This window comes from Artemia sp. Qi Xiang Cuo, chromosome 4 (genome assembly GCF_049724085.1).
Source record: "Artemia sp. Qi Xiang Cuo chromosome 4, ASM4972408v1, whole genome shotgun sequence".
NCBI classification, from domain to species: Eukaryota; Metazoa; Arthropoda; class Branchiopoda; order Anostraca; family Artemiidae; genus Artemia; species Artemia sp. Qi Xiang Cuo.
This window is the reverse complement of record NC_142797.1, coordinates 54,196,030-54,219,002: the sequence shown is the minus strand read 5'-3', so window position 1 is coordinate 54,219,002 and position 22,973 is coordinate 54,196,030. Positions and strand designations below refer to the sequence as shown.

At 37.2% G+C, this 22,973-nt stretch overlaps 1 protein-coding gene across 2 annotated transcripts in view; it reads left to right on the top strand.

The window, feature by feature from the left end:
• The window catches only part of LOC148953240 (periodic tryptophan protein 2 homolog), an 80,680-nt gene that overhangs the window by 48,483 nt on the left and 9,224 nt on the right, over positions 1–22,973 (top strand). The window contains exons 14-17 of one of the 2 annotated variants that reach the window (XM_089088412.1): positions 60–207; positions 14,061–14,238; positions 18,135–18,278; positions 22,110–22,248. In XM_089088412.1, coding sequence (XP_088944538.1) covers positions 60–207; positions 14,061–14,238; positions 18,135–18,278; positions 22,110–22,248 — 609 coding nt within the window. Of the gene's footprint in view, positions 1–59; positions 208–14,060; positions 14,239–18,134; positions 18,279–21,935; positions 22,249–22,973 lie in introns of both variants that reach the window. The other variant, XM_089088411.1, reaches the window with a different exon arrangement.

Here is a 22,973-nt window from a genome sequence, read left to right as displayed (position 1 = left end):
ATTCTGTACGAGAAACGTCTATTAAAAGCTGCTTGTTCTTAAGTTTAATCTATTTTTAGAGCATTCTCAACCTTAGCCTACTCTGCCGACGGTTTATGTATCTTAGCTGCTGGCCAATCAAAAAATTTGTGTCTGTATTATGTTACCGAAGGCTTATTATTAAAGAAGTTTGAAGTGACTCAAAACCGGTCGCTAGATGCCATTGATGTAAGTCTTAATTCTTGAGTTAATCGTGCCAAGGAATTTGGGGAAAAATGTAGATGTGGTCTCCCTAAGGTTACATGTCTATGAGTTTACGGATAAGATATGTTTTACGCTGTTTAGCTTATTCTCTTAAATTTTATTTGCTACTGAAATGAGAATTACTAAAAGGACCAAGGGCATCCAATTAAAAACATTTTCTGCCCTCTTCTTCGGTCTGTCCATGCCTGAAGACAGCAAATTTCTACGAGTTTTTCTTTTAGTTGTTTAGAAGTTATGAAGTTTATAGGGCAGTACCACCTTTTCGTCAGTGTTGCCGAGTTGAGCCGTTAAAATAAATAAGCAAAACTATTTAGTTAAAATTCATAAAGCTTCTTGTCCGTACAAGTTTTTTCACCCACGTTTCTTTTTTCTGATTTCGCGCCCGTTAATGCCAAAAACTCCATAATGATGCATATAAACTGCATATTGCGTAACTTTGTATGGGATTTTTTAATTAGAAGTCGGTTTCAAAATTCGTCCTAATTTTTAAAGATATATATGGTTGTGTAAGTTTCCGCTGAACTTATTCAAGCAATCAATTTCAAACAACCGTTTTCACTGTTATTGGTACTTACGTTTATGTTCTCTCTGGTAGTTTTTGGGATGTTGTTTTCCTGCAATTTTACCTTTTTAATGTTTCGGGTGTAAGACGGCAATTTTCACTATTATTCAATAGCTGACATTCAGCTCTAACCATGTACTGGATTACATTTTGAAATTTACTTTGCCTTATTTTTAAATAAAGACGTTGAAAACAGGTCTCAAACGTGCGAGAATAGAAGAAAATTTTTTAGTAACATCGTAATTTGGTTAGGTTAAAGGATAGATATAAAATTAATGAGTCCAATGATTTTAGAATCTTATCCTTTCGATCTAAGTTGCAGCTTTTAGCTTCTCGCAAAATCATATGTATCACAAGAAACATAAAACCATAAAAGAGCGCATTCAATTAGAAAACTAGGCGAAAACAAGAATAGTTTCAGGGTTATCACAATAGCTTCAGGGTATAACATTTATTTTACTCTCTAGGGTTATGGTACGCTCGGCAAGAGAAGGTCTCAACCCTTTGCATCAAATCAAGAAACAGAAAACCTAATATGTCTTCGTTATTAATAAATAACAAGCCATGTATAAGAAAAAATTTAACTATTTATCGAACAGTTCGTTGTAACGAACTGTAAGTAAGGAGCGACCCGGCTCAAAAAACGGGAAGTAGCGACCCGACACTCTAAAAAAAGGGATTTTGATACCAATAGATACATCAAAAGATTCATATTTTAATGCTGATTTAAAATATGTTTCATCAGGTTTAGTCCTACCCATCAAAAGTTACGCGCCTGAGAAAATTTGGCTGATTTTCGAAAAAGGGGGAATGACCCCCTATAACTTATAGAACCTTAATGAAAATGTCACCATCAGATTCAGCGTATCAGAGAATTCTACTGTAGAGGTTTCAAGCTCCTGTCTGTAAAAATGTGGAATTTTGTATTTTTTGCCCGAAGAAAGATCACGGGATGCGTGCTTTTTTTTTTTTTTTTTTTTTTTTTTTTTTTTTTTTTTTTTCAGGGGTGATCGTATCGACCCAGTGGTACTAAAATATCTTGGGAGGTCTCATTGGAATGGAAATTAAAAGTTCTAGTGCCCTTTTTAAGTGACCAAAAAAATGGAGGGCAACTAGGCCCCCTCCCACGCTCATTTTTTTCCAAAGTCACACGATCAAAATTTTGAGATAGCCATTTTGTTCAGCATGGTTGAACATATGATAACTATGTCTTTTAGGATGACTTAATCCCCCAGAGCCCCGGGGGGAGGGCTGAAAGTTATGAACGTTACCCAACGTTTACATATAGTATTGGTTATTGGGAAGTATACATACGTTTTCAGGGGGGATGTTTTCTGGTAGTAGGGGTGGGGTCGGGGGTTATGCGGGAGGATCATTCCATGGAGGAAGTTTTCATGGGGGAAGAGACATTCCTATGAAGGGGGCGCCGGATTTCCCAGCATTATTTAAAAAAGATCAGAAATTAAATTTAAAAAAAACAAGTTTTTCAACTGAAAGTAAGGAGCAGCATAAAAACTTAAAACGAAAAGAAAATATTTCGTATATGACTGGGTTCGCCCCCTTGTCAATAGCTCGCTCTTTAAACTGAGGATTGTTTAGTGCTTTCATAAGAACTATTTATTCTAATTAACGGCCTTTTTGATTAAGGGGTAATTTTTATAGAATTGGAAGAAAATTCGAACTTTAGCGTAAAAAGCGAGGCATTGACTAGGGGGCGAACCCCCTGATATACGTATTAAAAGTATATGAATATAGAAGTTCGTTACGTAAGTTAATTCGTAAGTTACATATATTTATTTCTAATTAAAACGTATGCAAAGAAAATTAAACAACTTTCGAGAAAGCCATTTAACCAAAAAAATTAAAATTAATATGCAAATTTTGTTCCAATTATTCATGTACGGTGAGCCGAAATCAAAACCTACATTAATTCGAAAACGTTCAAAAATTAAATAAAAAAACAAGTTTTTTTAACTGAAAGTAAGGAGCGACGTTAAGACTTAAAACGAACAGAAATTATTCCGTATATGAAAGGGGCTGTCCCCTCCTCAACGCCTCGCTCTTTACGCTAAAGTTTGACTTTCTCATAACTCTATTTTTTTTAAACAATAAAAGACTTTAGCGTAAAGAGCGAGGCGTTGAGGAGAGGACAGCCTCTTTCATATACGGAATAATATCTGTTCGTTTTAAGTTTTAACGTCGCTCCGTACTTTCAGTTAAAAAAACTTCTTTTTTTTTTATTTAATTAAAAAATTAAAAATGACTGCTTTAATGTAATGTAGAACAAATCTAGTAGGCTATATTCGCAGATATCTTCTTAGCTGCCAAAAAATTGTTGATCTTTGTTTTAATCAGGTCTTACCTACAAATAACTATAATAGTAAGACTCCTTGTTTCCTCCTTAAAGAAAAATCAATAATTAAAACAAATTACCAAATAAATGCAAAAAATTAGATTCACTTATAGTATTAAGTTAAATAAAAATTTGTAAGGATTGGCACTCGGAATCTTACTCAAGCTGAATGTGTGTAGTCTAAGGCCAAGACACTAACTAACTCAACTCTCATCAAAGCCCTTAGGTCGACAACCCTGTCTCACAAACAATATTCGTATAATTTATGAGAAAAGTAGAAATTGAAGGTTTATTAAATACGAAATTGAAGAAATTGGAGTTTTAAACATGTATTAACTTTCTTTATCCCGAGGTCTAAAGATAAGGTAGTAAAGTTAGTCCTTTTTTTGACGAAGCATCTGTTGAATGTGTGTCAACTTCGTATTTAAAAATGAATAAATTTAGTTATGTAAATATGGGAGTTATTACAAATAATACCTTGGAGTTTGGATTTGTGTAAATTAATATAGTTTTCTGTTCATTCTTATGGTACCAAAGACATTAAAATAAAATATTTTCCCAATCGACTCATCTTATTCACGCCTAAAAACTGAAATTTTTGAATATTTTTCTTCTGGTTGTTTCAAGATATAAAATTTTTAGGGCAGTACGCAGTAGGCTACCACATTTTCGTCAGTGTTGCCATGTTAAACGAAATAAATGAGCCAAACTAATTAGTTAAATTAGACAGCACTTTTTGTCCATAAAAATTAGACATTAACAAAATTTTGGTTCCCAAAGACAACTACACCTTCTTAAGTTGTCTTGTGACGTATATTTTTCGCTTATTTTTTGCTGATTTTTCATCTTATTTTCCTTTTTTAATTTGGCTCCCGCTACTACCAAAAACTGCATAACTGCATATGAAGGTCTTTGGGTTAGAAATTGAATTCCCGCTCTTTCCTAATTTTTCAAGTTGTATATGGTTGTGTAAGTTTCCAAATTCAGATTACATCTTCACTGTCCTTGGTAATTTAAGACTTGGTGAATTTCTTATTCCTGCATTGGCTGATTCAATCCCAGTGGTTCAATCCCACTTTCTAGGGTAATAACGAGGGAAATGTTGAGATGGCTAGGCTGATGGCTAAATGCTGAGATAGCTTCAGCCGCACGTTCTGCGGATGAAGGATGACAGACTGCCAAAGATTGCTCATTTTGGCCAACCGTCTAGGGCATGGGTCGGCAACCCGCAGCCCACGGGCCGCACAAGGCCCAAGAGGCGTATTGGTGCGGCCTGCAAGACCCTCGCCGCAACGCACCTGACGGACCATACTCCCCATAACAATACACAACGAAGTAAAAGGGGGTGCCATATAGCATTCTCGAAAAAATCCGTAAGCCTCATCTAGCACAGATAGTTTGATTTTCAACTATCCAGTTCAGACCAATTGTTTTGGTATGTTAAAATTTTTTTTTTTTTTTTAGCAAACCCTTCTCAAAGTTTGGGAAATACTCCCCAAAAAAATACTTTGTCTTTGGATTTTCTTTGTTTATTCTTTTTAGTTCAGTAAAATTTAGCGCTTGGGGTACCAAATGAAAGCCAAATTATCTGGTCATGCTAGGTGGTCATCTTGTGGCGAAACATTCAGAAGAAAAAACAACGCTTGATTTTGCAGATGGGTGTCTACTGGTATATAGGGGGACGAGAAAATATGGTAAACTCTGGGACATCTAGCATATACCAGATGAAACCCATCTACAAAATCGAGTGTAAATTTTTTCAAAAGGGTTTAAGTACAACCAGGTTGTCAAAGGAGCATAAATACAATATCTCAGGAACAGAATAGGTATTAAGTTTCCACTTTCAGGGAAACTAGAGGAGAGTAATACTAAATCAGAAGGTACAATACATATCAAGATTATCAAAAGGGGTATGTGCAATATCCCAGGAAAAAAGGGGGTACGTTGGAACTAGAACTAAATCAAACCGTTGGGATGTTGAACTAAATCAAAAGACTCTGTCTCCGTCCAAGTTTGGCATAAGGGCATATTACGGCATCTTAGGAACGGATAAAGGTATTAAGTTGAAACTTAGGGATCTCTTGAGGGGGATTTATAACTATTTTTTTTTTTTTTTTTTTTTTTTTCCAAAATTCACGGCGCCAGGTACTTCAAAGTATCTTATATGCCGCTATTTATTTACCTCTTTAAATGGCCTCGAGGTTTTGAATATCTATTGAAACTTATTTTGAAGGTGTCAACAGAGGGATTTGTAGGGATAATACCCTCAGGAAGATCGTTCCAGATAGAAGTGCAACGCCGGATGAAGCTGTTCCTCAAGTACTCGGTTTTCGGCGTATCCTCTTTTAGATAATTGGACCGAGCTGTATGCCTTCGTGTCTGCCTTGTCGGCTGGACAAAAGGGGGCACAATTCGAGAGAGCTCGTCTGAGGGAGGCGAATTCATGTACTTGTAGAAAACAGCCATCGACGCTACATCAAACCTTTCATTTAGAGGCTGGGGCGATTCTTGTTTACAGGTACTGCCCACCCTATTTGTACTCTTTTAGATCTTATGAAATAATGCCGACATCGTTTTTGGAACATCAAAATAAAGCGGGCATTCCTGTTCCGCTATGGGACTATTTATAGATTTTATTAGTCGGATTATCGAGCTCCATTAACGATGGTTATTGCAGCAAATAGTAACTGTCAGCATTCTTGCGCAGAGGGTTCTCACCCGATCAAGGTGATTGTTCCAAGAGAGATCGGTGAAGAAATGAATCCCCAGTAGACGAAGCTCATCGACTCTCTTTATAGCTTCATTTTTGAAGATGAAACTGGGGTGTTCACGTGGCACCTTTGATCTGTAATTAGAAGCTCGTTTGTTTTAGATGCATTGAAGTTGATCATCCATGCATCAGACCACTATTTAATTTTAAAAAGATTCATCTGTAGGGAAAGAGAGGCTTGTGTTGGATCTTCGTGTTTAGGGACGGCTGAATGTGTCGTGATATCGTCGGCAAAGTAATGCAGAGGGTTTGCGAGGTTGTCTCCCATGTCGTTTATGTAGATAAGGAAGAGCGTAGGTCCCAAAACACAGCCCTGGGGTTTCCCTGATATCACCGAACGTTCATGGGGAACGAACCCACCTAGAACAAAACAGTGAAACTGATTATAAATGAAATTCTTAGTCTGTTCTGACATGGTACCACACCAACAATGCACACTGAAATTCCGGTCCAGACCCCAGCGTTATATCCTACCAATAGCTTTCGCAATGTAGAAGGATAATAGCCTGATGTCGTATCTCATTGTCAGTAGTTCTATCCACTCCTGATACTGGGCCACTAGTTAGTCTAATGTTGAGCGTTTCCAGCGGAATCCATATTCGCGATCGCCTAGAAGGTCATTTGATTCCAGGTACTGATGAAGTGTTTTATTGGAGACGCTCTCGTAGACTTTGCCAACACAGGAAAGAAGGCTAATAGGCCTCTAGGAGCCCATGCTCGTTGGATCGCCTTCTGGCTTTAGAGTAGGTATAACATGGACGGACTTCCATGTTCGTGGGAAGGTTCCGGAGCGAAAGCATAGCCGGAAAAGCAATGACAAGGGTCCAGCTAGTTCGGCACTGCAGGACTTGAGGACAACATTTGGTATGTTGTCAGGACCCTTGGCTTTGGTCACATCTAGATGCTGCAGAATGCGAAGGATCTTGGGAGCAGAAAAATTCACTCGTTCCAGGACAGTGTCGGTTCGGTCGGAGAATTTTGGCACTTCTCTACCGTCATCGTCTAGATTCGAGAAATCTGCAAAAGCCTCAGCAAGAACTTAAGTCTTTGCCTGTGGATCTTATACAACTGTTCCGTTTCTCTGGAGAGAAAGAATTCCGGTCACTTTGGACGACGGTAGAGCCTCCGTGACAATTTTCCACCAACTCTTTTCTGACGCATGTTGAAACATGGTGGCAAATTTCTCCTTATACTAAACCCGGGACTGCCGAATCGCAAGAACTGCATCTTTGTGCGCATTTATGAATGTAATTCTTTCCTCTTCGCTCTTCAAAAGTAGCCTTCGCTTGTGTGCCTTTTGCTTTGCTTGGATTGTCTTCTTACACTGGGCGTTAAACCAACGTTTGTCCTTAATGGACACCTGGGTCCGCTTTGAAGGGATATCTTTTCGACAGAGTCAACTATGGCCTGCTGGTACTTATCTGCGGCTTTCTCTGGGCCTTCGAGGAGGAAGGCTCTCCACTGATGAGAAAAAAGAGTGTTTCTCAAACCGTCCCAATCACCTCTTTTGTATAGCCAGATTGTTCGTTCATGCTTTACTGGAGGCGGAATACGTAGGTTTCCACGTGCAACGACGGAAACGTGGTAACTGGTGAAAGCATGAGCGTCTGCATTACAGGAGTCAGGATGATCTGTACGAAAGAGGTCAATACAAGAGGATCCGTTTAGGCTGTGATAAGTGTCGAAATCGACAGGTTGTTCCAGCCCGTAAGAGACAGATAGATCATACAAGTCCAAACCTTCCCAATCAGAATTTTTGCAGCGAAGCCACACGCTATGAATGATGTTGAAGTCTCCATGAAGGATAATGGCAGACTTAGCGTACTTGCCCCGAATATATTCGAGGGAGGCTTCAAGGTAGCTGGTAATCTGGTAAGTTGGAGGGTTATATACAGTACCGACAGTCACGGATTTATTTGGGAGGGTCAACCTAACCCACAGAGCTTCTTCGCCAGGTGAATCTGGTAAGTTCAGGCTACGAATAAGGTACACGGCTCTGTAGATATACAGTGAAACCTCCTCCTCCGCATTTAGCGCCGTCAGTACACTCTCGATCCCGCCTGAGGAGCGTGTATTCCTGTATGGCAACCTTACTGCTCTTTATTTCTTGGTTTAGATTGGTCTCAGTATGCACATGATAGATGGCTTGACCTAATTCACTAAATGTAGGAACTGGTCAAACTTAGATCTGAGACCTCGTACATGGCAGTGGGCTACCGTAATCAGGTCCGTTTGGATGGTCGGTGGACGTGCTACAGGTCATCGTCAAAATGGATGTTTGGTCCGAGGCTTTTTGTTGTTAATCATAACCAGGTAAAAGTAGCTTTGCCGGGTGGTTAGCCCAACAAAGCCCATAAATCCATTGGCATGCATCATTAGACGGGGAAAGGTGCCACCTACCACGCACCTCATTACCGCATCTTCAACATGGAGGTGGTACCCCATAGTGGGTTAGGATTCGGCACAAGTGCTCCCACCAGACAAATATGGATGTTGAAATGGTTTATCTGCAATATATATATGGGATGGCTAAGGTCATTAAGGTGAAACTATCAAGGGATATTGCAAGTATATTAAACAAAATCAATATGTACTCTATGCATGCAGGTTGTCAAAAGGGCATATGAACAATATCTGAAAAACAGCCTAGAGCAATAAATTGAACCTTTGAGGGCTACTACAACTACTACTTGTGAAACTACTACTACTGCTATTGTGACTTTTTCAAACTGTGACTGCTTTTAACTGTTTGAATTTGTGACTACTTGCAACTGCAAATACTTCTGAATGTGACTGATTGCGACTACGACCCCAACTAATTGTAACTAAAATTGCCAGTGCATATGACTTTGACTGCATTAACTACTTTGTTATAGCAAACAACAAGGCAATCCCTCAAAACTGGAGCAATGCCAAAAAGACAGGGATAGACTGGCTGGTAGGTTTTCGAGCTTAAAATCCTCAACTGTTACTACGCAAGCCTGAACCCACAAGCTTGGGTCATGCAACGCGCTTTAACAGAGTCAACATTGAACATTTCTACTCAAACTTGAAGTCAGTTCTAGAAAAGCTTCCTTGTAATGCGAGTAACATATACCACTGTGACGAAAATTCTGTGGCCACTGTTTATATTCCTCCTAAAGTGTTTAGGGAGAGGAGTCAGGTGATATTGTGTAAGGCAACATCATCATAGAGAGCTGTCCTTGTGACCATGGTCGGAACTGTTTCTGCAAGCAGTCAGTATTTACCACCTTAATTTATATTTCCAAGGAAAAATTTCCAGCCTCACATGCGAACTGGTGCTCCATCAAACTCAGTAGGTGGAGGAGTCTCACCATCCACTTGGCTCAGTCAAGATCTATTTTGAATTATATTCATGACCTCAAGGATATATTCACATCAATCATTTTCCAAATTGCAAGAAAGCAGTAGAAGAAGCTGGCCTAAATTTTTTTGGCAAAATACTAAAATGAAAAGTGCATTAATACAAGTTGAAACTGAGTTTGAAAACCGGGTTTCTGATTTCACAAAGATCTCTCGTAAGATGGATATTTTCCATCTTACCATGTACCAAGTGATTTGCAGATCAATGTGATATATTTACAAAGTTTTACCAAACTTAAAATGGATTTTAAGGAAAAAAACAACTTGGTGGATTTCTATGGAAGTTTGTCTTCTCAAAACTACAAGGAATTAAAAAGGCTTGCTGAGCAATTAATTACTATGTTTAGTAGTACATATATTTGTGAGTAAACTTTTTCAATCCCGAACTATCAAAACAACAAATACTGTTCTTGGTTATCGGACATACATTTAGACGCAATATTTCACGTCTCTACTACAAAATACAAGCTAGTGTAAACAAAAATTGCAATTCAAATCCAACAACGAAAATCTCATTTATTGTATTAACTACAAAGAATGTAGTAAAAATATACATTAAGCGTTTTATTTTTAGACCTAAAATATTTGCACATAAATATTGTAGATATACTCTACTCATTATAGTATACCTACAATACTAGACTACTGTGTAATGACCGGTAACCTAAGTGCGACCCGCGTAATATCCCAACGTAAACTTTAGGCCCTTTTACAGCAAAAGGTTATCGACCCGTGGTCTAGGGCTAAACGGAAAGTAGGTCGTCCGCGGCTGGGATGGGAGAATGTCGTAAAGAAAGATTTAAGGGAAATAGGAACTTTCTAGGAGTGTGTAAAGAGGACTTTGAATAGAAGGAGGAGGAATGTGCGTAGCTGTGTTGGCCTCAGGTGGCTTGGTGCTGCGGTGAGTTGTTGTTAGTAGTCGTAGCAGTATTGGCTGATTGGGATTGTTATTTTAATTTGTTTCAGTAATATTGGTAATTGTGTATGTAGACACTTCTTTTTTTACAATGGACTTCTTAGGGCTGTTTAATAATAAATGATTAATACATCGATAATTAATAATTTATTGGAATATTGCATGTGTTTCCCCAAGGTTTTTTGAAAACAGTAGTGAGAAGTTAGATCAGAAGGACAGTAGAGAAACTTTGGGAAAATAAATAAGGAGGCTATAGAAGTGGTTAGATACTTTGAGATACAACTGTCAACTATTTGAAATCAACCATTTGAAACGCTTCCGCTTCTCACAATTATTAGGCATTAATAAAAATAAGACAAAGGGGAAGGCGGAGTCCCACGAGAGAGAACTATCCATAACTATCTTCTTCTCTAAGAGTTCTGCCGTATGTACAGAATGTACGGAATCCATTTTTTTGTCCTATTAATCGATTTATCTTATTCTGATCTTGTTTAAGTTCATCTGACCAATTTTTTTTATTTCTAGTGTGTTAATGGGTAATAGATAAAAAGATTTTTTTCTTGTAAATATACGAATCTGAGTGTACATACCTGTAAGTCATACTTCTGTTATTTCAATAACTGATAGAGGTAACACTTTTTGGACTAGCTTATGCGTGTCCTTTGGTTAAATGTGTCATACCAGTTTAAAACGTCAAATTTTCTGTACCAGTATACAGTATTCTAAGCTTAAGGCTAAGTTATTTGATATCAGTTGTAAATCCCACCGGTTTGGAAGGGTCTAAAGGGAGCCGGTCGAAATGCTTCTGCGTGACAACTGCTATGGTTTATGGTCAAACGGAGGAGGCTGTCGTCCCCACTAAATCAAAGAGAATTTCAAGTTTCAATTTCTTAGTTTTTTGGAAACGGGCCGTCTGGCTCAGAAATGCTTGCGAAAAATCGAAAAAGAATGGAAATATCTCTGGAAAATATACCAAATATTCCGCCTCTCCCTAAAAAAGGGAAGCAAAAAAAAAAAAAAAACTTAAAAATTTAACCACTTATAAAAGTTTAAGTGACGAGTAAATGAAGACTAACATTGGGCAAGGAGGTACTGTGTGAATAAAAAAAGAATTTTTTTGATGAAGTTTCTTTGATTTGACCAAATACACCAATGAAATATAACTCCGTTGAAGTCTGTTTGAATGTTAAAAATATATACAACATGTAACAAAAAATTAAGAATTAAGTTTGTGTTTTTCTATGAATATAATTTTTCTACAAAAAAAAACTATTCAGGTTCGTTTTTATTCGGTGAAATTCATGGATAAAATATAACTCGCGTTCGTTGGTTCCAGTGGAATAAAAACCAAAAAGTAGTCGAAAAGAAGGCGATTGAAGTAAACAAATAAATACAGATGCCGTTCGTCTACAAGTAATACGAAATAACGCAGGAACTGCGCTTCACTTAGTTTACTGTCAACCTTGAAACTAAAATCAATGTCAAGGCCTCGTGATGTCCTGTAGCAACTGTGACCAAAGTCACTATTATGAAGCAACACGTGCACACGTCTCTCATCCAGAACAACAATATCCTGCTTCATGCTTGCCGTGGTGTTAGATAACCAAAGAAATAAGTTTTACGTATAAGCACGAAGCAACGACAAAATGATACCAGTAATTATTGCTCAAATACACAAACTCTCTGTTTTGATCGCCTATGTGACGGCCCTGGACACTTTCTTGCAATTATGGACTTTCCGTAAAACGCTCTACTTGTGTTTTAAAGTCACACGCCATAATCAAAATATTAAACAAAGTCTAAAAGGGCACATGGCGTTGACTTCAACAGCAAATAATGTATAAGCTATCAGATCAGGCTCAGCCCCTTTCAAATGCAGCTAAACCCGAAGTTCTGATCCTTCAAAATTTTTTTGAGATCCAACAAGCCCTTCTAGTTAATCCGGTGAAAAGAATGTAGCGCTTCCCTCACAGTGTTCCAATCGAGCACGTACACCCGAAACCATAACCGTAACATAACTGTAGAGCTGCAGTTACTACCACGTTGAACAGGCTTGTTTAAGTAATTCCGATTATTTCGCCTACTAAGTAGGTTGACACTAAGAGATTTTGACTTCCCCAGAGGTTGTATCAGGTACAGACATTAAAAAGACCCAGCTCAGCGTAGCTGTTACTTCTTATCATAAGTGGCTGGAATCCGACGTCCTCTTTTAATAGATATCCTTATGAGAAGAATTTTAGGCATTCTTCTTCCTCCTCCTCCACAGAGCTTGAATCGATTTCGGACTCTGAAAAGACATAACTAGGATAGTAACTGTTTCTTTTGATTAAGTTAGGTTAAATCCTGTCAGCTCCTTTAGACAAACTACCCTGATGACTAAAATCTAGGTAACCCGCAGTCCCCGCCCCCTCCAAGGATCAAACTAGTTCCTGACCCTCCAAAAAGCGCAACTAGGACACTAGCTGTTACTTTTCAGCATATTCAATATAGATTGAGCAACATTTCCTGGTAGATCTTCCGATGAAATTCTTTAGGGACCCCTCCCCAAACACACTGTGGAGATGTAAATCTCATCTTCTCCACAATTTGGTGAAATCCTACGACACCGTGTTTAGTAGATGTTTACTAGGATGTATTCCCCTCCCCTAGTCCCCAAAGAGGTAAGATAGGGTTCAGACCCCAAAATTGCAAGTAGGACACTAGCGCTTACTTCTCACAAAGTTTGATATATATTTGACAACCGTCTCTGGTTGATGGGGTGATTTACAAAAATGAATGTTTTTTTTTTAATCACTCCCACGAAAGTCTGGGCCGGTTGAGACCCCAAACAGTCGTAGTTAGGACACTTCCTCTTGATTTTCTCGAGGTTTGGTTGAGATGGGGTAGCCCCCCTGACCCATATTCTGATGAGAATAATTTGTCAACTTCTTGTTGAGATGTTACAACCTATTCTGGTAGATATGTGAAAGACAGTCTTCTGAATCCTTTCACCCACTTATTATTCACGTAGAAGCTTGAATTTCTTTTTTTTCTTTTTTTTTTCAGTGTAGCTTGTAGCCCAAGCTGTATATGCTATGAAGTCGAAAATTTAAAAAGTTCTGTTTAAAATTGAAAAATTCATAAAAGCCAATGAACAAGTCGGGATTTGAAGTTTTATAATTGACTGTTACAGAACTATTCTCTAGAAGTCTAGAACATCACATTATCTATATATATGATGTTTCATGTTCTGTAGACACCAGAATTAGAAGATTTCTTTTGGAGCTAGTACAGTTTTGTTTTATTACTATTTAGTGGGCTAGAAAAAGAATCCGAAAAATTACTAGAAATTTTGCAAGCACTGTAGAAACTTTCCTTCTCTGTTTCACAGGATTTACATAAGCAAAAAAAAAACGAATTTTTATCTCTTATCGTTTTCAAGCTACAAACTGCTGATCACGATTAAAAAAACAAAAACAACAACAACCGAAAACATCGGAGCTCCTTCAGATCTGTACCCAGGAGGCAATTCTAGTTAACTCCTCCCCCTCGGAATGTGACCAGCCACTTAAAATTTGCAATCCTCAGTTATGAACTAGTTACGAAAGACCAAAATAAAACAAAACGCTTCCATAGTTCTGGACCCCTGTCCCTATATATAAACCATTTTCTTTACCTGTCTCTTAAAGCCTTAAAGCAAATTGTAGCAATAGGGCTCAGTGTTTTTCTATTCTAAATAAAATATTTTAGTTTCTTGACGCTTAAAAAATAATGTTCCAGAAGTTTACTTTTTTTCCCAGAAGTCTTCAAGACGTCCTCTTAGTCCTTGTTGTATAAGTTTGTATTATTTTAGGACTTTGTAAGTAAGAAATCTATGACTGACTTTGGTCCTATGGCGTTAATAGAGGCCCGAATGGAAGACGATGATGAAATTCGCAATATTAGTCTCCCAGGTGTAAGGAAAGGAGATATGGCAGTGAGGAAACTTAAACCAGAAGTCAGAGTTCAATGTGTTCGGTTTTCTCCAACAGGTAAAACCATAGAGAATGGAAAAAGAAACTAACATTTGTCTCTGAAATTAAACCAATGCCATCTAGTGATGCCCAGCAGTATCATAAAACCAATTTTGAAAAATAAACAGAAATGTTAGTTGTAATCCCCCCATCGCTTATTATGCTCGCTCTACATGATGCCAAAAATGATAGAACCACTTGTCAAGAGTAACCGACATATTTGTATATATTTTCTTTTAACTAGCCTATGCTCAGCAGCATCCCTTTGGTTCTACAGTGGATTGGTCACTCTGCCTGGCAATGTGGGGCCCAGGGTTTGATTCCAGCAGCCGTAGGGGGGGGGGGCTGGTTTTCAACATGTCCCCATAGAAATATCCCACAACTGAGACTACGATTCGACGCCCTTTGTATGTACTAATCTAGCCCTAACTTTTGTATTATATATTTGTATTTAGAAGAACTAAGTAATAGGAATGGTTACAGTCAAAAAGGCTTATTTAAAGAGACTAAACAAACGTGAAATAAAAGTAGTCGTCTCAATTTTGTCTCAGTATTTCTGGGAGATTTGATATGTCATCCAGACTACTGAAAACTTGTGCTAAACTGATAATTTTGGAATGCACTTATAGCAAACTGACAAATGTTTCGTCAGTTTGATAATCAATTAGAATTAGATTTGCTACTTAAAAATTATCTTCCCTTAGAAACGATAGTTAGCTTCAAAATTTCCATTCAGTCTAAAAAATTCTCCTTTATAGATCGTCGCTGCGACGCCCAAAGTAATTTCTCAAATCATACTTACTAATCGTAATGAAAGAATAATGGTTAAAAATAGAAAATGAGAATAATTAGAGCCATTGAAAAAGAAGAATAAAATGCAAATATTTCAGTAAAGAACTCTGCTTAATCGTCTTCAGTATCGAATTAAGAATAAAAATATTTAAAAAAAAACACTGTTTGTATTCTGACTTTTATTTTTATTTACTTTTACTGTTAATTCTGCACTGAGGCAGATAATAGTTTGAAATTTAATAAGGAAAATTAAAAAGAGCCATTGAAAAAGAAGAATACAATGCAAGTATTTCAGTAAAGAACTCTGCTTAATCGTCTTCAGTATCGAATTAAGAATAAAATATTTAAAAAAAACACTGTTTGTATTCTGACTTTTATTTTTATTTACTTTTACTGTTAATTCTGCACTGAGGCAGATAATAGTTTGAAAGTTAATAAGGAAAACAAATCCTTTTTTAGCTGTTAGGATATCCTTTAAAAAAATAATTCAGTTGCAACCCGATTAGCTTACTATATTTCTGTTTAGCCTGGCGCGTCACTGATTTAGTTTCAGAATTGTCATTACCAAAAAAAAATAATTAACTCACCGGTGGTGATTTGCCGCTAATGCCAAGGCGTGATACAGTAGTTAATCTTGAAGTTTAATGAGGAAAGTGATTCCTTATTTAGCTGCTCTAATTTATTATTATGAACTCAACCAGCTAAAAAATTATTAACTCTTCTTTTCCATCATCTAAATTAGTTCCAACTAGATAATCTTTCTAAATTTTCATTTTATAGTTGTTGTTTTTTTTCGGTACTATTTTTGTTATGTCGCTAAAGGTTATATCTTACGTTTTCAAACTTCTAGTGATCCTATTCTAGCGTTGAAACGTTCAAAATATTTTTCATAAGCAGGAAAATGAGTTCCATAAGCAGGAAAAATTCTCAACGGGAAAATGAGCAGGATAGCATAGATCTGTATGACCAAAGTGGTATTAAACACTCATCCCTTTAAGAGCAGCTAAGCAAACAGTTTTGGTAAATACTATAGAAGATTAAAAGTGCCATATACGAACTTTACGTATGACTGCAACAATATATAATAGCAACTAATAACAAATTCTTAATATAACGAAAGGAAGGAATTTTTTTCCAACTAGTAAAACCACAGGATCACTGTAGTGGATAGGAATATTAAGGCTTTGTAGCTTTTGCGTCACACACCCAGGGGCGGATTTAAAACTTTGTCACTTCTAGGCCCAAGCGTTATTGCAATGTTTTTGGGGAAATCCCCGAAAATTTGGGGATAGTGGAAGCACTGAACAGAACGCAACTGATGAGCCAAAAGTAATGAAAGAGAGAGGTTATACTGAGCTCTCAGCTGCCATTCTTGGGAGATATCTGACAGTTTGTAAGTGGCCACGGAATTCCTGTGTTATTTTGAAATCACTTCTGTGAATAGACAGTACGGCGGGAGGGTGCACCTGGCACTTTGACGATAAATCACATCAGTCCAGTTTTGATAAGAAAAAAGGCACTCTTTAATGATTTATTGCGCCCCCTGGCATTGTGGACCTCTAGGCACGGGCCTAGCGGGCCTGTTGGTAAATCCTGCCTGCACACACCTCCGCGTAGATATGCCTCTAAACCAGGAGTATAGGACTGGAGTTGCAGGCCTGTGACTTAGAGGTTCCGAAGTTTTTAAAAGTCAATTCAATGGGACTATGTAAACTTGAATATCAAGGGTAAAAGGTTCTAACTATTCAGGCTATACATGCATAGGAATTAATTCGAAAACCTTTTAGGCTATAAAAAAAATTAAGTTTTAATTGAATAAATTTGAAAAAGAGTTTAAATTTTCCGTCCTCAATTATCCTTTTCAGTGTAAACCTGATGCACCATGTATTAGCATCCTGCAAAACTTTAGCAACAATGCAAAACTAGCTTGAGTTTCACATTTATGTGGAACCGAACAGTATATGTGTTTTTTTATATATATTCTTTACGACGTAGATAATTCAGTGCTGAGAGCATGAGACGTTCCTCTGGAGGAGAACTGGGGTTCGAGTCGCTCTTTAGTAATGATTGACTACTGTATGTAACACAATTATAACCATGTGGTAGCATAGAAGATTGATCAGCTTGGCAATACGGGCCCCAGGGTTTGATTTCAGCTGCCGCAAGGTTGGGCAACAGGATTGCATTCTGTCCCTGTAAAAAAAGACCCTGGAATTGAAACGTCGATACGATGCCCTATGCACCATCAGTAGCTTTGGAGGATCTTTTTTCTTTGGGGCGTATTTCGTTGGATTCAATCCGTACTGTTGTGCACTTTTGTTTAAATGAGTTGAGCAATAAAACGTGATTAAAATTTGAAAATGGAGCGATAAAAACGTTATTGTTTACCTTAGCTCTTCAAATGCATGTTTATTTCTCTGGCATAAAGGTTAGAAACATAGGCATGTGCTCTTCCAGGATTAAACGATTCAGGTTGTGAATGCCATCAGGCTATTAATGAAAGTCGGTGTTTTGTAAGAATCCGAACTTAAAGTATTGGTGTGGGCTGTCGGTAGGCTAGTCAATAACAGTATATTCATGCAGGCAATATTTTTTTTTGTTCGTTTTTTTTTGTGTTTCTGTTTGTTTAATTGTAGATAAATATCAATGATTTTCCTTTAGGTAGGGAGAGTCCAGCAGTCGAAAATTTCTTTTAAAACTACATGTGTCCTAATTTTGAAGAAGGAAGACAAACCCAGTACTTCGTCTCCCTTCTTGGGAACACTCTTCCGTTTGTGTATAATTTGAGTATTGTAACAAAGAAGCTCCCTGTGTTATGGGAAATACCCTGTTTTCTTTTCCTTTTTTTTTTTTGGCTAAAAAACATTTAAAAAAGAATATTTTACCTTGTATTCGGGTAAATGTGTTACCTGACCTGCCATTTTTATTTTATTTTAAATAATACCTATGTTCAGGTAGGTTTTTCTGCTTTTGGAATACGTTTTATGATATTTTTTTATTCTGGGGGGGGGGGCAAGATATTTCACTCCTCTCCATCATAACACCGTCAATACTAAATTATTATTTATTGTTTCAAGTCGGAACAAATTTCAAGTATAACCCGCCCTTACTCTGTCTTGTAGGAAGAAGTTTTGGAGCATGTACAACAGAAGGTCTTCTCATTTATTCTTTGGACAGCACTAGCCTATTTGACCCTTTTGCATTAACAGAAAATATCACACCGCAAACCATTCGAACAAATTTAAGAGAAAAGGAATATTCCGCAGGTAATTCATAGTTTATCAGTTTTACTAACATTTCTTATATTGTCCGCGTATCTCCCCTATTTGTGGTGTTTTTTATCTTGTTTAACTCTTGGCTACCTCTCTTTGATGTGGAGGTTTCAATTTTCTTCTCTTGTGTGAAAGGACTAAGAAAATGTTTTGTTTTTCCTTGTTTTGTAGAAATCTTGTGCCCGGGCCACATTATAGTCACACTTGAGATCAAAATTAACATTACTACAGCACCAGTTATGTGTGCTGTTCGAAATTTCTTGGATCGAGCTATGTTCAACTTTCAAGCATAAAATTTTGGTTAGCTCAGAGTCAGGGTTTAAGGCACAATTTTTGGAAACCAGAAAACATGTAGGCTTGGAACAGCGGCTTTGCTTAACGTGGGATGAATCTGGCAAAAGATTTAAAGACATAGCATTAAGAGGCGAACGCTGGGAACAAAATGACGTTAACACAAAGTTTTCAAACTATTTTTTGCCATTTTTATTTTCTGCATTTGCTGTATGAGTGTTACTTTAAAAGTCGAAAAAAAACATGTCATTAATAAATTTTGGCTATTTTATCGACTAATGTGACTATAATGTGGCTTGGGCATTAGTCATTACCAATTTTTGGATGGGGGCCAATATACAAAAAAGACTGGAAAAATGAATCCAACAAAGCCTTCCAAAACTGTACTAGAAGAAACTACTGCTACTAACAACTCACTGCAGCACCAATCTGCCTGTGGCCAACACAGCTACGTATGCTCCGTATGCTACATATGCTCCTCTTCCGTCCCTATCTATTCTATTTCAATCTATTATGCCAAGGAGGGCGTAAAGCCTCCCTCTTTACTCGCTCCCAAGAAGTTCCCTTTTCCTTTAAATCTTTCCTAACATCCTCCCACCCCATTTGGGGACGACCTGCTTTCCATTTGGCTCTAGACGGTTGGCTGACAAGTACGATCTTTCGCAATTTATCATCCTTCATCCGCGGAATGTGTTCTAGCCATCTCAACCTTTCGCTCATTTTAGCCATAGAAACCGGGATTGAACCACATTTTTTTTCGTACAGCTTACTGTTTGAGATACGGTCAGTCAGTCGGGTATCCAAAGCAATCTGTAAGCAATTTCTCTGGAAAACATCTGGTAAATCCTCCTCTGTTTTTTGGAGCGCCCTCGCTTCAAAACCATACTTGACCAATAAAAGAAAAATGTTGAATAATTCAAGGGCTCACATCCAACACGGACCAATATTAAAATTTGAAGAATTTCTTTGAAATAATAAGTCATTTAAAGAATTTCCGGATAGGGTCATTTACCCATATTTCAGCTTGAGCTCTTTACTCAATTTCAATGAAACCAGTTTTTCGCTTTGTGTCAACTACTTTAATATTTGAGTAAAAAATTTGCTTAAATTATCCTACACAGAATTTCTTACGCTTGTTTTTTTCACCGAAAGTATGATGAATCAAAATTATATGTGGAGTCCATTATACCTACTGCTGCATCGGCAAGCAACAATTGAAGTCTCAAATATAGTTTACGCTTTTAGACACTTTGTTGGATGCCAATATCATAATTTTCTTCAATACTTTTGATTCGGAGTAATCAACAATTTTTTTCTTATTGTTAATATTCACTTCCCATGTCAACCAAGGTAAACTTCTAATGACGTGAAATCACATGTTCTTGTAGGAAGACTAAAGCCCTTAATGAAGGGCCGAATTTTTTTTTTTTGGGGGGGGGGATACGAAAAATTTTTGTTTCGAGAATGGTTTGAGGTTTTTTTTACCTGAAATTTTAAGACCAGTTTACGAGCTGGAGAAATATTTTTTTAGGTTTTTAAGAAAAAGGGCTTTTTACCTGAATTTAATAATCAATTTACGAGACGGAGAAATATTTTGGTAGCTGGAGGTTTAGACCTGACTGCCCCCCTCCCCCTCCCTTCAGGTGATACACCCCTGCCCTCATCATGTAAATCTTAGGAATTTGACTGGATGGTACAATGAGAATGTTTTCTTGGGTTATGTAGGACTTCCTTTAGACAGTAATCTCTTATTAGTACCTCTGACCATTCAAAGTTAAAGTGCTTCTAAATCATCATCGCATAAATGAAAATGCCTAATTTTGCATTTTTTTTTTTTAAGGACAAAATTTATGGCGCCAGGGAGCTAAAAATTTAGAGCAAGACATGCCAATAGTCAATCATTTACATAGAGTTTATCCTCTGTGTTTGTTGAACTTTGTATGCTGTTCCTGTTTCCTCTGTTTGTTCAAAATTCACATGAGGAGTATTCTAGTGGTTCTTCATATCTTTAATGAATAATTGAGGATCTTCATTGCCCAGGAATTCGATTATTTTATCTATTGCCATGGTGGACATTTAAGTGATATTTAATTGTACATCTTGAGTGAGTAGATCAAATAGTTCGTTACGTGGACAAGTTAGTGGGAATTCAAAAAATGGCCAGAACCCCCCCCCCCCAAGAATTTGCGTTTGGTGGATTTTCCGTGGGGATTATAGGTGGTTAGAGACCCCCTAAAAAATATCGGTTTCAATAATACGTTTCGATATCGATATTTGGTCTGATATACCAATATATCAATATCGATATCAAATATCGCCCCAACACTAGTTTGAACCAGTAGTTTGAATAGTCCCCCCTGGGCCCAAATTAGGTCATTTCATTGGCAGAAGCTGTAATTTTTAAAGATTTCTCTTTGGTTGTTTCGAAATTTTTAAGTTTTTTAGGGCAGTGTCATATTTTCAGCAGTGTTGCCATATTATACCGACAAAAGAAATAAACAAACTAACTAGTTAAATTTAACGATGTTTTCATCCGTAAATTATTCTAGTATTAATAATCTGTTGGTTCCCGAAGGGCAACTACACCTTTAAGGGAAAAGTGGGTTTTCTTAAGCTGTTTGTTACCACGTGCTATTTGCTTAGCTTTTGCTGATTTATCATTTAGTTTTTTCTTTCGATTTGTTATTCGAGTATTTTATATATTGCCAAATCCGCAAAATTTCATGAAACTAAAAAAGATTCCGAATAATATGTTGACAAACCGTTAAAACAACTATAAATAGGAACTGCCGATCCTAACGTAGCCATGGTGGACATTTAAGTGATATTTAGTTGTACATCTTGAGTGAGTGGATCAAATTTCCAACAGCAAAAAAAACACCTTTAAAAAAGCTCTAGGTAGTTTTTGTTTAATTGGAAAGAAACATCTTGCCCAAGTTTTGGGTGCAGTGGTGTCAATTCACGGAATTAGGGGGGAGAGGGGGGGGACGGGGACTGTCAAAAATATATTTTTCAAAATCGACGGTGGGGGGTCAATTTTGTTGTTTTCTTAGTTCTTTTTTTTCGATGAAAACACAAAATGTGTTTCAATTTCCCCTCCCCCTATTTAAGTTTTAAGAAATACACGTTTTGATATATTTATTGAAAAATACCCCTTTTAGTGCCCTATTTTCATTGGAAAAAAGAACGAAAAATAAAAATAATATTTCCTCCTAGATTTTGACCCTCCTCTCCTCCTCCCCCCCCCCCCAAAAAAAAATCATAAATTGGCGCTACTGTATTCTAGACCCTGAATTCTAGGCGTAAGAGCTAAGTTTATAATTGTCCCCTTTTTAAAGATAATTTAACCATTTTTTATAGCACTCATGATGAGTATACGACTGAATGATCCTCAGTTAATTTGTGAGGTTTACGAAAAAATTCCAATCAACTCGGCGAGTGTTATAGCTGAAAATTTGCCAATAAACTATGTAGAAAAGTTATTAGCATTCATTGCCAGTCACCTAGAATCATCAACTCACTTGGAATTTTCAGTAAGATGGCTGAATGAATGTTTAAGGCATCATGGGGAGAAGATTCGACCCGGTTGGCGTCCCCCTACGATGAAAATGATGGCAGTTTTAAGAGATCTACAGAAGGCATTATCTAAACGGGCCGATGATATTAGTAAAATGTAAGTTGATTATATTAGAAAGTGATTCTCAAGATACGAAAATTTAACATAAAAAGTGAGATAATTTTGATGTTAGAAGAAAATTTCGAAAAGTAGAATACCTGTTTTTTTTTTCATTGGTGCTAAAGCAAACGTAATATTGGATGAGGGCTTAAGCTTCTATGCTTGCCCAGCATCAAGAAACTATAACCTTAAACCGTTTCAATGTTCTTTGAATAGCCAAGGGTCAGATATGGCCAGATACCCTTTAGTATTTTAAATATTGAGGAAAATATTAGAACGACCCATGCATGAGAATAGACCATTGAATAAAAATACAGCTATGGTATGGGCAAGGGCGTATCCAGAACTTTGTTCGCGGGGGGGGGGGTTAATAACTTCAAAAAAAAAAAATTGATGAATTCGAGGGGGGATAGACCCGGTAACCCAACCCTCTCCTTAGATACAGCCTTGGGTTTGGGTATGATGTATCAAACTCAAAACCATGGAAAGCGCACTGAAATAATATGGTTGACTTCAGATGGCCAATTTAACTGAACTAGCTAAAGATTTTATTCGTAGTTTTCTTGTTCTCATTCGCTGAGGTCCCTCGACTGAATTAGTGTGTCTACCAATGATTTTTTTTTTCTTATTAACAACTGTCAGACTTTCCCCACTTTCTTAAGAGTTGTCTAACTTTAAAAAAATGAGAAACCACATTTTTTTTGCCTTTGTTCACTACTTTC